Source organism: Erpetoichthys calabaricus, chromosome 6, assembly GCF_900747795.2.
Source record: "Erpetoichthys calabaricus chromosome 6, fErpCal1.3, whole genome shotgun sequence".
Lineage (NCBI taxonomy): Eukaryota > Metazoa > Chordata > Cladistia > Polypteriformes > Polypteridae > Erpetoichthys > Erpetoichthys calabaricus.
The window spans coordinates 31,473,903-31,487,336 of record NC_041399.2 but is presented as its reverse complement, the minus strand read 5'-3'; the positions used below and the strand labels follow the sequence as shown (position 1 = coordinate 31,487,336).

Genomic DNA, 13,434 nt, shown 5'->3' with positions numbered 1-13,434 from the left:
CAGCATAACGCACACACAGCACGATCCTTTTGTTGTACAAATCCATCTTCATTCGTCCAAGAGTCTCTTGAAAAGAGCGAACATCAACTTTTTGTCTTTCTTGAGTATATTACTTAACAATAACGATGTTTGTTTTAACATACCACGGCCTGCACTGAACACGTGCTTTTCCGTTACATGTGAGTCGCATGCGCAAAACGTAGGTGGGGGACGCTGTGCGCGAACGCATGCGCTGTAATTAAAATATAATCGGGTTTGTTTTAATGTTCCACAGCCTGCACTGAACACGTGGTTTTCATTTACATGTGAATCGCATACGCAAAACGTAGGTGAGGTCACAAATGCATGCGCTGTAATTAATATATATATATATATATATATATATATATATATATATATATATATATATATATATTTACTATATTTAAATTCAATCAGAGTGCCATTGAAAATCGTTCCGCGTGCCGTAGGTTGCCGACCCCTGATCCAGATCTAGCAGGCTGTCTTGTCAAGCACTGTGCCAACATGCTGCATATAATAGCGTCAAACAATTTTGGAAAGCTGCACTTCCCAATTAAATTTACTTTTGTAAGGATTGTAATTTAAGCTCAGGGCTAAACTTTAAAGAAAGTAGGAGCAGATCTGAGTAATGCATACTTTTAAAAAGTATGTATCTGTTGCTAATGGCAAATAAAAACAACTGATATATTTTACATCATGAAATACAGTTTACAAATACATTTTGTAATTTTCTGGTTTGTTTTGATAAAAAACATTTCGTAATTATGAAATTGTTATATCTTTATTTATTCATTTCCCCGTGGCTAACAGGAACGTCAAGTCTTTAAACGCACCACAGGACATCACAAGAAGTGTATGTTCGTTTAATAACAAACATTGACATACCCACTCTTCATATAGCCAGAAAATTCAATCAGATATACATTTTTTGTATAAACAAAATGTAATCTACTTTTACAATTAGCATAAATTAGTATGAAATTAGCATACGCAAAAAATACCTACAGCACGATAGAATTGGCGTACGGGCTGCGAGGCTGACAACCATGTAAGGTGTGAGAGTGCCATCTAGTGGAAGGTAAGAAAAATGCATAGAGCTCTTTGGAATGGCAAAATAAAGAAGCGTGCTCCAGGGATAGTGGATGCTTATTAATATTCGCTTAATGGTAATTAGTACATCGACGCTGCAAAATGTACCTGAAAAGACCGCTCGCTGTGTGAAAGTAGGTCAAAGGCGAGTACTCTGCACCTCGTGGGCATTTAATGTGACGCATAGGACCGAAGCCATACTGCAGTCTTGCGGAAAACAGCAAGGTAGCGTTTCCGTAGAAACCCGGGGCGACGGAGATCGGCGAGGAGCGACCATCGCACATCCCATGCGCAATTTTGTTCATCAAAATGGCTGAAACGAGCGGCGCCGTGTTGAACAACGAAGAAGCGGGGATGACAACGACGGCTAAGCCGGAGGAGGAGGCGGAGGAGGAAGACGAAGAGCGGGCGTTGATTACGAGCGAGGCTACGAAGGATGCGCAGTTGGTCCTTTACCACTGGACCCAGTCGTTCAGCTCCCAGAAGGTGAGGCCAAGTCGGGCTACGCACTTGTCAGTACCCGGGCGGTGGACAGTTCAGTCAAGCCGAGTCCTGACCTCCGCCCGAGAGTCCTTTTGAATTTTTAATTCGTACACGATTGCCTGTTTTTTTTTGTACATTACTTCCTACATCAGATATAATCAAAAGGTATTCACAAAATGGCTTCAAACGTGGAAACGTTTATTATTAAATAGATACGCAGATATGGAAGAATTTGAATGCTTTGGAATGGGATTTACTGAGCGCGACATCGTGAAAATTTGGAGACGACATCATCCTGCCGAGGGGCTGCAAAGCAGCGCTGAAATTTTAAACACTTGCATTCTCCATTTTTGTTATTACTATAATAAAATATTTAAACTTTATCTGAACAAACCTTCAAATTCACAAATCTCTGCAGAAAATGCATCACATCTACATTCTCCTTATCTTCAGAAATCCACTTACATTGTATTTATTTATCCATATTGTCATATGTAGTGCATGTCTTTCAGTTCTTCAAGTTGAAGAAAAGCATCTTACCCTTTACTAGTCCATGAAGATGAGGCTATGCCTTTGCGCATGTTTCTAGTTTATTTGTGCACCATGCAATACTAATACTGTTCAATTCAATTCATTTCATTTTTGTGCCGGGACACGGCACTGTGACAAGTTCTCAGGTAAAATGCTACATAGGTCAAGTATACATTTAAAAAATGAATAAATATATAAATAGCACACATACATACTATTCAATTTAATTCAATTCAGTTTATTTTTTTTATAGTCCTCTTCACTGAGTGCAGGCACACAGCACCAAGACAAGTTCTCAGATAAAAAGCTATATATATTCACCGTCCACTTTATTAGGTACACATTGCTAGTACCGGGTTGGACCCACTTTTACCTTCAAAATTGCCAAAATTCTTCATGGTATACATTCAACAAAGTGCTGGAAACATTCCTCAGGGATTATGATCGCATCATGAAGTTTCTGGAGATTTGTTAGCTGCACATCCATGATGTGAATCTCCCTGTTCCACCACATCCCAAGGGTGTTCTGTTGGACTGAGATCTGGTGACTGTGGAGGTCATTTGAGGAAAGTAAACTCATTGTCATGGTCAAGAAACCAGTTTGAGATGATCTGAGTTTTGTGAAATGGCATGTTATCCTGCTGGAAGTAGCTATCAGAAGCTGGGTACACTGCGGTCATAAAGGGATGGACATGGTCAGTAACAATAATAAGGTAGTGGGCACAAGGGGCACAAAGTATGCCAAGAAAATACCCCCCACACTATTACACCTCTACCACCAGTTGATACAAGGCAGGATGGATCCATGCTTTCATGTTGTTGATGCCAAATTCTGGCCCTACCATCAGAATAGCGTAGCAGAAATTGAGACTCATCAGATCAGGCAATGTTTTCCCAATCTTCTTTTGGAGAACCCGTGCGAATTGTAGCCTCAGTTTCCTGTTCTTAGCTGACAGGAGTAGCACCTGATGTGGTCTTCTGCTGCTGTAGTCCATCTGCTTTAAGGTTTGACGCGCTGTACATTTAGAGATGCTCTTCTGCATACCTCAGTTGTAACGCATAGTTATTTGAGTTACTGTTGACTTTCTATCCGCTCAAACCAGTCTGGCTATTCTCCTCTGGCATCAATAAGACATTTTCGCCCAGAGAACTGCTGCTCACTGGATATTTTCCACTTCTCGAACCATTCTCTGTAAACTCTAGAGATGGTTGTGTGTGAAAATCCCAGTAGATCAGCAACTTCTGAAATATTCAGAGCAGCCCATGTGGTACCAACAACCATGCCACGTTCAAAGTCTCATATCTCATCTTTCTTCCCCATTCTTGCTCAGATTGATCTTCAGCATGTTGTCTTGACAGTGTCTACATGCCTAAATGCATTAAGTTGATGCCACGTGATTGGCTGATTAGATATTTGCTTTACCAATCAGTTGAACAGGTGTACCTAATTAAGTGGCCGGTGAATGTAGATCAAGTATACATTTTACAAAACACTCAACATCTAAATAGCACACTTAAAGACAGATTTGTTAAAACATACAGAAAACAAATTAATTTCTGATTAACATACATGGAAAACAGCAATCTTAGTTCATTGATTAATTGTCAAACTATGGCCAGTGGACATTGGAGGAGAGGAAAACAAAAACTACCAGTCAGCAGCATCCCTGGAGAAAATAAACCTCTGGTGGGTCTACTGTCAGGTATAACAGACAAAGTCAGGCAAAGTCGTAGTCCTGGTGACCTCGGCCAACTTGACGCTCACCCCTTGCTGGGCTTTCTATAGTAGAGTCTGCACTGGGCCGTCTAATCTGATAACAGATTCTCTCCATCAGTTGATTCCTAGGCTTCCAGTATCTTAGATGCCTTTTCCATGGGCAGCCTGCTGCTCTCAATCCAAAAGCACCTCGATTTGGTGTTGGTGTTGGCGGTGCTCAGTATTTCACAGGGCCAAAACTCTAATGCAGCACCCACTCAGCATTTGTATGTTGTATGTTGTATTTTGGTGCTTCACAGAGCCTGATACTTCATGGGGAGTCCATCAACAGCATCTCATGTAGTGTTTTTTTGTGTCGCTTGCCCTCCAAAGGTGACTGAAGAAATCAGTTGTAAAGGGTAAGTAACAGCTCGTGTGTTACAAAAAAATTGGAGGGAACATTGTTTCTGGAGTACCCAAATCTGCGGATAAAAACATACTCCTTGTGATTTCCAAAAGATCTTTTTTGATTTTGAATCCCTGGTTAATGAAACTTTTTGCCCTTACTCTTGACTTTGATTTTTGACTAGCGTATTGGCTCTCGGGTATGACCTTCGCTTGTTCTCTGACTAGGCATATTTCCCAGCAAAACTAAGTGCCTTTCTTGAGTCAGTACCTTTATGAAATAGTTATCTCTACTAATATGTTTTGAATAACCTTCCTCTTCTCTTCTTTCGGCTGCTTCCATTAGGGTTTGCCACAGCAGATCATCTTCTTCCATATCTTGCTGTCCTGTGCATCTTGCTCTGTTACACTCATCACCTGCAATGTCCTCTCTTACCACATCCATAAACCTTTTCTTAGGCCTTCCTCTTTTCCTCTTCTCCCAATATACATAGCATCTCTCCTCTGCACATGTCCAAACCAACACAATCTCGCCTCTCTGACTTTGTCTCCCAACCGTCCAACTTGAGCTGACCCTCTAATGTACTCATTTCTAATCCTGTCCATCCTGATCACACCCAGTGCAAATCTTAGCATCTTTAACTCTGCCACCTCCAGTTCTGTCTCCTGCTTATTGGTCAGTGCAATATAATTAATTCAGTTCAGGTTTACCAGAGCTTATCGTGGCAACAATGGGCATAAGGTAGGAAGCAGCCCAGGACTAGACAGTCTATCACACGGCCCACTTGAGTAATAGGCAGACTCCATCTATATATATAATTCACTAAGTCCATGGCAAGCAAGATGCATGCAAGACAGCCACGCCTGCCAACTCACTGAGCCCCGCCTACCAACAATTCACTAAGCAGCCAACCATGGCACATGCATGTCGGAGCCCTGCCCACCAACAATTCGTGCGAGAGCGAAAGCATTTGCCATCAATGTTTTCATTAATCAAGAACGAAAGTCAGAGGTTCGAAGATGATCACATATCGTCGTAGTTCCAACCATAAACGATACCGACTGGCGATCTGGCGGCATTATTCCCATGATCCGTCGGGCAACAAAAGTCTTTGGGTTCCAGGAGGAGTATGGTTGCAAAGCTGAAACTTAAAGGAATTGACAGAAGGGCACCACCAGGTGTGGAGCCTTTGGTTAATTAGACTCAACACGGGAAACGTCACCTGGCCCGTCCAAAAGAACAATGAAATGTCAGCGTGGCTCAGAGGTGCATGTGGACTGTAGCAGATGCAAAACCGACTGAGGCGGTGTTTGGAAAATGAATAGTCAACGTGACTCACAAGTGCATGTGGACTGTACACAGATGAAAGCAATTCAGGTGAGGAGTTGGGGGCGGGCACATGAGCAGGCAGTGCGTACTGAACGATGACTAAGAGATGACTGTTCACCCATCAATACATCATCCTCACTGGGCGTCCTTCCCCTCACACCCCGTTCCGCCCTCCACGCACAACTGCCGTCCAGCCCCGTCCCTCGCTCTGGGAGGTGGGGGCACGGCGGCGGTCCTCCAGTTTTCAGTCATAGACAATTGTATGTTGCTCTCTCCAGAGTTCCCTTACAGTTGTATCCTCAAACCCACCCCATAAGAAGAAGCATGTTTGTCGCGATGTGAATTGCTGTATGCAGCGTGTAAAACAGTTTGCGAGGGGTATCCCATGGTCTTACAGTTGGTGGGCGGGTCTCTGTTAGTTGCTCTTGCGAGCGGGCACATGACCAGGCAGTGAGTATGCTTCGAGAGCGAGGGTGGACGCGACAGGACCATCTAAGTAGAATCATATTTGTCGCAGATGTGAATCGCTGTATGCAGCGTGTAAAACAATTTGTTTGTCGCAGATGTGAATCGCTGTATGCAGTGTGTAAAACAGTTTGCGAGGGGTACCCCATGGTCTTAGCAGTGTCTATGCTTCGATGTGAATCGCTGTATGCAGCGTGTAAAACGCTGTATTGTATGTTGCCCTCTCCAGAGTTCCATCTTTTTATTCACCTACAGTCCTCAAAACCAACCCCATTTGAACAACTGTGTCTTTCAGGAAGTGTTCACCCATCAATACATAATTATACAGCGTATGCTACGACACGGGTTGGCTAGTATGAATAAAAACTCAGGATGCCGGGTCTGTGAGGCAGTAATGCTACACCCTGTACCAGCCCCCAATGTTTTTAAGATACTCCTGAATCACTCACATTCCAAAGTAAAATGTTCCCAATATAAAAGTCTACGAAATGTAACTCAATATTGTTTTGTGCCCTTCTGTGTGTTCCTCTTCATAATCCAAATTCTTTAATTCACTATTCCAATACAAAGTCTTTAATCATTTCATGCCATACCATGCCTATGGTTTTTTAAGTCTTAGACCTTTTTTTAAGGATTGTGTTTATAACATTTAATTTGACCATAGATAAGCGTTTTTGAGTGACCTAAGGTAATGTGGGTAATAAAGGCGCATATCAAAGCTCTACTGCTTATAATTTTTGAAGAATGTCTTATTAGATGATGGAGTATAGCACCATATTACTTACTCGGATGTCATCTGCAACTCTCTGTGGGACATTGTGCTTATCTCTTAATCCGCTTCTGGTCCAGGTATACTTGTGTTGTTCAAAATGTAAGAAAATAAAACTCACTGTTAATTCATTTTAAATTGGAGATCATTAAAGTTAAACAATTATTGGCAGAGATCATAACCATTTTTTCACATGTTCTGCATATTCTGCTTATCTGAAACGGTGCTGCTGGTTTTGGATGCTCACTGACTTACAGTGGAGTCTGACGAGAATGAAGCCAAATCAGAAATGGCTGAATCATCCGAACAAACCGAGTGAATCCAATTGTCAGTTTGCCTAACAGTTATCAGGTTCCTAATGCAGCCCGTCCAATTCTAGGCTGAATATACACTTTTGGCAGATGAGGCCATCGGTACTGCCGGGTAGAAAAACTAAGCTGTACATGCTGCAAGACACACAACTTATAAGCATGCCTTTGACAGGCAGAGAACGAATCAAACTTATATTTAGCGCAGAGTTCTTCATTGTCTAGAAGTTTTAATTTGTTTCTATGCCTTCAGGGTTTAGATGTTTCAGTGTAAGACAATTGCTGTGAAGCTTTCACTGCTGGCTGGACAATCGATTTCAAGCCACTGGTTTCTTCTCCTAGTTGGATGTCGGCTTTTATTTCAGGTGTAACTTTTTTTGTTTCTCTGACAGATTCAATTAGTTTTTCACTATCAGCTGTTCTCCTCTGCCTGTTTGTTCAGAGTATGTGAGACCTCCTGTGTTGTCTTTGCAACAGGTCAGTTGAAGTTCTGCAGTGCAGTTCCAACTCCCTAAGTATTAATTGAATCGACATTACAGGTTCTCTACTACTTACCACTGTCTTGCTTCTTTTTTAGTTCCTGTTTGTTTTTTATTGCTTTTACCTTCCAGACACGTAAGTCCTCATCATAATTTCTGAAAACAGTGCAGATTAAATTTAACGTTACTAAAAAAAAGTAATTTGCATCACAATGGAGAGTGTGGCCCCTGCTTAGAAGTTTTATGACTGTGCAGTTATGGTGTACCAATGCTGTGCTTCATCCTGCAGATTGGTTGTTACATCATAAACACCCTTGAGGGTCCCAGTTCAATGCCCCAGGTAATTGTGTTCCTTACCTGTCCTGTCACTGCACTTCTGCCTCAGTTCATCCCTTTTTATAGAAATATCTTAATTGTACCGGACTGACTCCCGACAAGTGCTTGTTTCAGTGCTGAATAAAGTAAAAGTAATTACCCACTAAATCTGATTTCTCACTTATTGAATGGCACCTTCTGTAAAGAGGCCTTAAATGAGTTTGAACCAAATTCAGCGGTATTGACATTACTTATTCAGTAGGAGAAATTGATCCCCATTTTTTACAAGAAGTCAATAAACTCCTTTTTTGGTGATCGAGGAGGAAAACAATGTCTCATACATTTTTCAAGACTCTTGATTGGGTTAATAATAGCTGCTGACTGTGAGAGTCATTGCGTTTAGATATCTTTCCTGCCATTCTCATTAAACTATTGGTTGACCTTATGTACTCAGTGAATAGGGTCAGTAGTCATATCCTTGAAGATACTTCTCGGCAGGTCAGAATTGCTTCATAATTGGATAAAGGTGATCCCTCGAGGGTCATTAAGTAGTGATAAGCATTGATGTTATCTTCTGAGGTGATGAGCACACCCAATCCAGGTCAGAAAAATTAGCTTTGTGTCATTATAAAACGGAGAGAACCTTTCATGTTGACATCATAACTGATCAAATTACGGATGACTAATACATTGTTCTTAAATATAGTTTTTTAAATACACAAAAAAAAATCAACAAATTATAAAAAAATGTCCAACAAAATTTTGAGAAATGTGACCATTCTGATCATGCATGCATGCACGTGTAAATTTGTCAAAACACCTCCATAGGTTTCGGGTATTTAAGGTCAAAGTGCAAAATGGGGTGTATGAGGTACCCTGAAAGGCTCATTTGCTAAACTTGAGGGATTCTCTGTTATAATGTAAATGGTCAGCTTTCAATTTTCTTTTAAGCTTACATTTAAAAATAAAAATAATATCTAAGCTTACATTTTTATCGCAAGTTCTTGCTGAAGACGATATTTTAATTTCTGACACATACACAGACTTTCAAGCAATTTTTCAAGTGTTTCTGATCTAAAGAAAAAGGGCAAAGTCCTCATGGCATTTGTTTCTGTGCAGATGTGAGCCCAACCTGCATTGATCTACCAGCATGTGCCGCCAACAGCACTGGGAAAAAAGGAAGAGGTGAACTTCGTGGCTTTCCATCAAAATCGAGGCATGTGGCGTTCACTTCTCTGTAGACAGTGTGCATGTATCAGAGGAGCGTGTATTAATGCAGAAGTAAATAATTATGTACTGTGGAACCCAGGGCATGTATAGCCCCCTTAACCTAAGACACAGACAGGCAGAGAAAAATATTGTCCAGCACACACGTTTTATTTTAAGTGGGGCAGCGGTTTCCCTTCGCTTCCCACTACACAGCACAGTACACAAGCACAATCACTGTCCTTTCTTCTTTCTCTAAGTCTGCTGCCTCTACTCCTCTCCCAGCAAGCTTTGTCTTCCTCCTTCTGACTCTGGCTCCTCAAATGGAGTGAGGTGGCCCCTTTTATAGGGCACCAGGTGCTCCCAGATCTTCTTCTGGCAGCAAAGTGCTGCAACCCAGGTCTCAGAAACTGTCCCCGCACCCCGGATGTTGGCCACAGGCCCCAGCAGTGTTGAGCTTCTAAGCTCCAAACCCGTGGCCCCGCTGTGAGCCAAGGAGGTTGCCCTTTCATGTTCTGGGGGTTGCCCTCTCTACCAGCCCTTCCATTACAGAAGTGTCCCGACTGGGCAAGGGCCCCAGCCATCCGCCACAGTACATAAAAATTTTCTGAAAAAAATCTATAAGGACCACAACAATACATCACACAAATAGAACACAGTATGCATCTATTTTGGGGTTAATTTCCATCTTTTGTTTCCATGTAGAAAGGTTCCTCATGCAACAATGCCATTTTGTTCGGTTATGAGTGCTACAGTTCAGGGAGGTTAATATGTCTATTTTCCCCAGAATGTTCCATAAGGTAAGGAATTTTAATGATGGTTAAAACATTTAGAATGGCGAATTCTCTTATTGATTCTTGCTTTATTTTTGGTTTTGTAGGAGGCAAGTTTTGATTTTCAGTTTTTTGATCTATTGACTTCTCATTTTGCTTCACTTCTTAAGGCTGTTTATCTCACACCTGCTTCAAGTGTGGTATTTTACTGGGATTTAGCCAATTTGTCACCTTGGGTTTAATTGATGGGATCTGTCTTTTATAGTCTTATAAGATTTATTGTATATTATGTCATGAATTTTTGAGATTTCACTAACTTTACTAAAACACATTGTAGCTGTTGTGGTCTGCAGGGGGTGATCAGCTCCCCAAACCTGACACAGACAGACACAGGACAGAAGCTCAACAACACACATTTTTTATATTTTTGTGGGAAACGCTTTCACTTGTTTCCCACCTGCTCAGCACGGTACAGCAACACACAATAAAGCACAATATTACAGCACTTTCTCTTTGTGTTTTTCCCTCAGTTTTTCTCCTACATTCTTCCTGACAAGTGTCGTACTCTTCCTCTCGACCCTGGCTCCTGGAGCAGTGGTAGCGGGCTTCTTTTATCCTGCACGCAGGAGTACTTTTGGTTGCCCATTAGTGTGATCCGGAAGCACTTCTGGGAGAGGCAGAAGCCCAAAGTTGTAGGGCTGTGCGGCCCCTACAGCACCCCCTGGTGGCACCCACAGAACCCAACAAGGCTGTGCCAAACTCCAACTCCCCTGGAGCCCTGTGGGAATACGATGCACTTTTGCAACCCAGGGGGCTGCCATACTGCACTTTGGGAGTGATAATGCCATATACATATTTTCTCCCCTGGTCCTTCCAGTCTGAAGGCATCCTAGCTGGGCAAGGGCACCGGCTATCTGCCACACCGTGTTAAAATTTTAATTAATTAATTAATTAATTAATTAATTAATTAATTAATTAATTAATTAATTACATCCGTGCTGTGGCTTTATTCTTAACCAGTTTACTGTCAAGATATTCTGTTGTTTATGTTCATTATTTCTTGATATAAACGTTTAATGTTTTTTGATAATTTGTCTGATTGATCAACACCAGCCAGGTTTAAGATTCTGATTTCTAATTTGGTGAATTGCCCACCACAAATAATATGTGCTGTTATGGAAATAAATACTTGTTGGACTCATAACTATCTTTTTCTGTGTCCCTATCAGTATTAAAGGATGTACGAATGTAGGAGATGCCAGTTGTGCCTTTTTTTACACTTTCTCAACATGTCACTTATCTCTGCTGTTTTATCTGAATTTTGGATGAATGAACAAAGAGATGATAAAGATTTGGGGTCCCAGTTGTTGACCTTTTGATATCCACTATCAAACAGTTGTAAATAACAGATGTCAAAGCACCAGAATGTTTCTACCATGGTTGGAATTCAATAAATACTCACAGGCTTGACAGGATCTTCTGCTCTTCTCTTGAGCATACATTTTGAATGGCAGTCTCTGGTTGCCTGTTTGGTAAACGATCAAACACTTACATACACTCTCATTTGGCTGGGGTCCTTCACTCAGGAAATAGGTATTCACACAGAAATTAAACAAGTACAAGTCGGAACCAATTTTTAATGGATGTTGACATGCGTTGACTATTTCTAATTACCTAATTAATTTAAATAGTTTTTAAAATAATTATTTTATAATAACCGCCATTGGGTTTTATTCTTATTTTTCAGCCTCATAATGGCTTCTTTGACTTTCATTGGCACAGCTGTTGTCCTCATGTTGAACAATGGCACCTAGACTTCAAAGTATAGAAGTCAGCCCAGGTATCTTATAAAGCAATGAAACCCACCTGAGTAATGACAAACACCTGTGACGCCAATTGTCCCAAACATTATGGTGTCCTGAAACGGGTGGACCGTGTAGAAAACGTGTTGTCAATTCTACATGGTGAGACCAAAATGTTTACAAAAAGGCTTAAAAGAATGTTTGCAATGTGCACTTTGATCACGTCTGGATTGTTTGATTTGTAACTTTAAACTGTGAAGCAGAGGGGTAAATCAAGAAAAATGCGTCTTTGTCCCAAACATTATGGATGGCACTGCATGTATTTTTGTAACCCTAACCCTAAACCTAACCCTAACCCTAATTCTGTCAGGTAATCATATTGGGGAGTTCAAATCGAAGTGAAAAAAAGACCTCTCCATGAACTTCACAGGTGTTTTTATGCTTGAGACAGTCGGCTTTCAGCAGTTTGCCAGAAAGAATTCTATCCACAATTTAAACTCCTACATTAAGAATGAAAAGTGTTACTCTTAGAAAATAATGTGAAACAGATATTCATACATTATTTACTGCCATAAATGGAATAAATGACAGAATTGGATAGCATGACCAGTGACACTAAAACAAGTATATTGCTTATAGCCCCAAAACAGATAAACTACTTAGAGCCTCCAAAAATCTAGAAATACTAATGCATATATTTCATAACTTCCTGAATCCCCTCAGGACCCAATCCTGGTAGCTCATCGTGTGGTGATTGCGGCAAAACACTGTAATCAGCGCATGCTCTCAACATCCTCCTTCTCTTCCTCCATAGAGGTTTTCGGTTTTCCACTCTACTACAGGATGCCCTGTCCATTTACATATTCCTGACAAAAAGAAAATGTACTGAATTATATGCAATATCCCACAGAGCTGCTGTAGTGAATGTGAATGATGGGGCACACATTCTCCTAAATGGTAACACTCTCCTTCTCCTGAATGTCAGTTTTATTTGTTTCATAGGTTCGCCTTGCCATAGCAGAAAAAGGACTGAAATGCTCAGAGTACGATGTGAGTTTACCCCTGAGTGAGCACAATGAGCCCTGGTTCATGAGGCTGAACCCAGCTGGAGAAGTGCCTGTCCTCCTACATGGGGATAATATTATCTGTGATGCCTCCCAGATCATTGATTATTTGGAACAGACCTTCGTGGATGGTAAATGTTCAATTCATTATTATTTTTTGTTTGTTTGTTTAAAGGAGGATTTTGCTAACTTGTATTTTTTTTTGCACAGAAGTACCGCGTATGTTGATTTATTGACCAAGCTGGTTTGAGTTGTTAACGTGCGCTCACACACATCAGTTTAAATCTATTATTGGTAAACAGGAATTGGTAATAACCAACAATTAAAATAGTAAAACAAAGTTTAACCTTTGTTGAGATGTAGACTTCTTTTTTTTTTTTTTATTAATTTTATTGTAATCGTTCCGTACATATAGATACATTTTTACGAAAAATAGGATTGAAAGCAAATCAAACCCCACCCCTGAGAAGGAGAGTATGGCCTAAGGAGTAATACTTAAGGCTTGTAAACATGCCTAAATTATTGAATTAATAGGGCAAAAAAAGATAGAGGAAGAAGGAAAAGAAATGCAGAAATAATTATTTCTTCTTATTCTAAAATATTGATTAAATCCTGCCAGGTTTTGAAAAAATTCTGTACAGATCCCCTAACTGAGAATTTGATTTTTTCCAGTTTCAAATAATATAAAACATTGGTTT

General features: G+C 40.6%; 1 protein-coding gene across 1 annotated transcript in view; it reads left to right on the top strand.

Moving 5' to 3' along the window:
* The first annotated feature begins 1,114 nt into the window (after positions 1-1,114).
* Positions 1,115-13,434, top strand: part of gdap1 (ganglioside induced differentiation associated protein 1) — a 34,615-nt gene continuing 22,295 nt past the window's right edge. The window contains exons 1-2 of the mRNA XM_028803450.2: positions 1,115-1,596; positions 12,675-12,867. Coding sequence (XP_028659283.1) covers positions 1,420-1,596; positions 12,675-12,867 — 370 coding nt within the window. The 5' untranslated portion in view covers positions 1,115-1,419. The remainder of the gene's footprint in view (positions 1,597-12,674; positions 12,868-13,434) is intronic.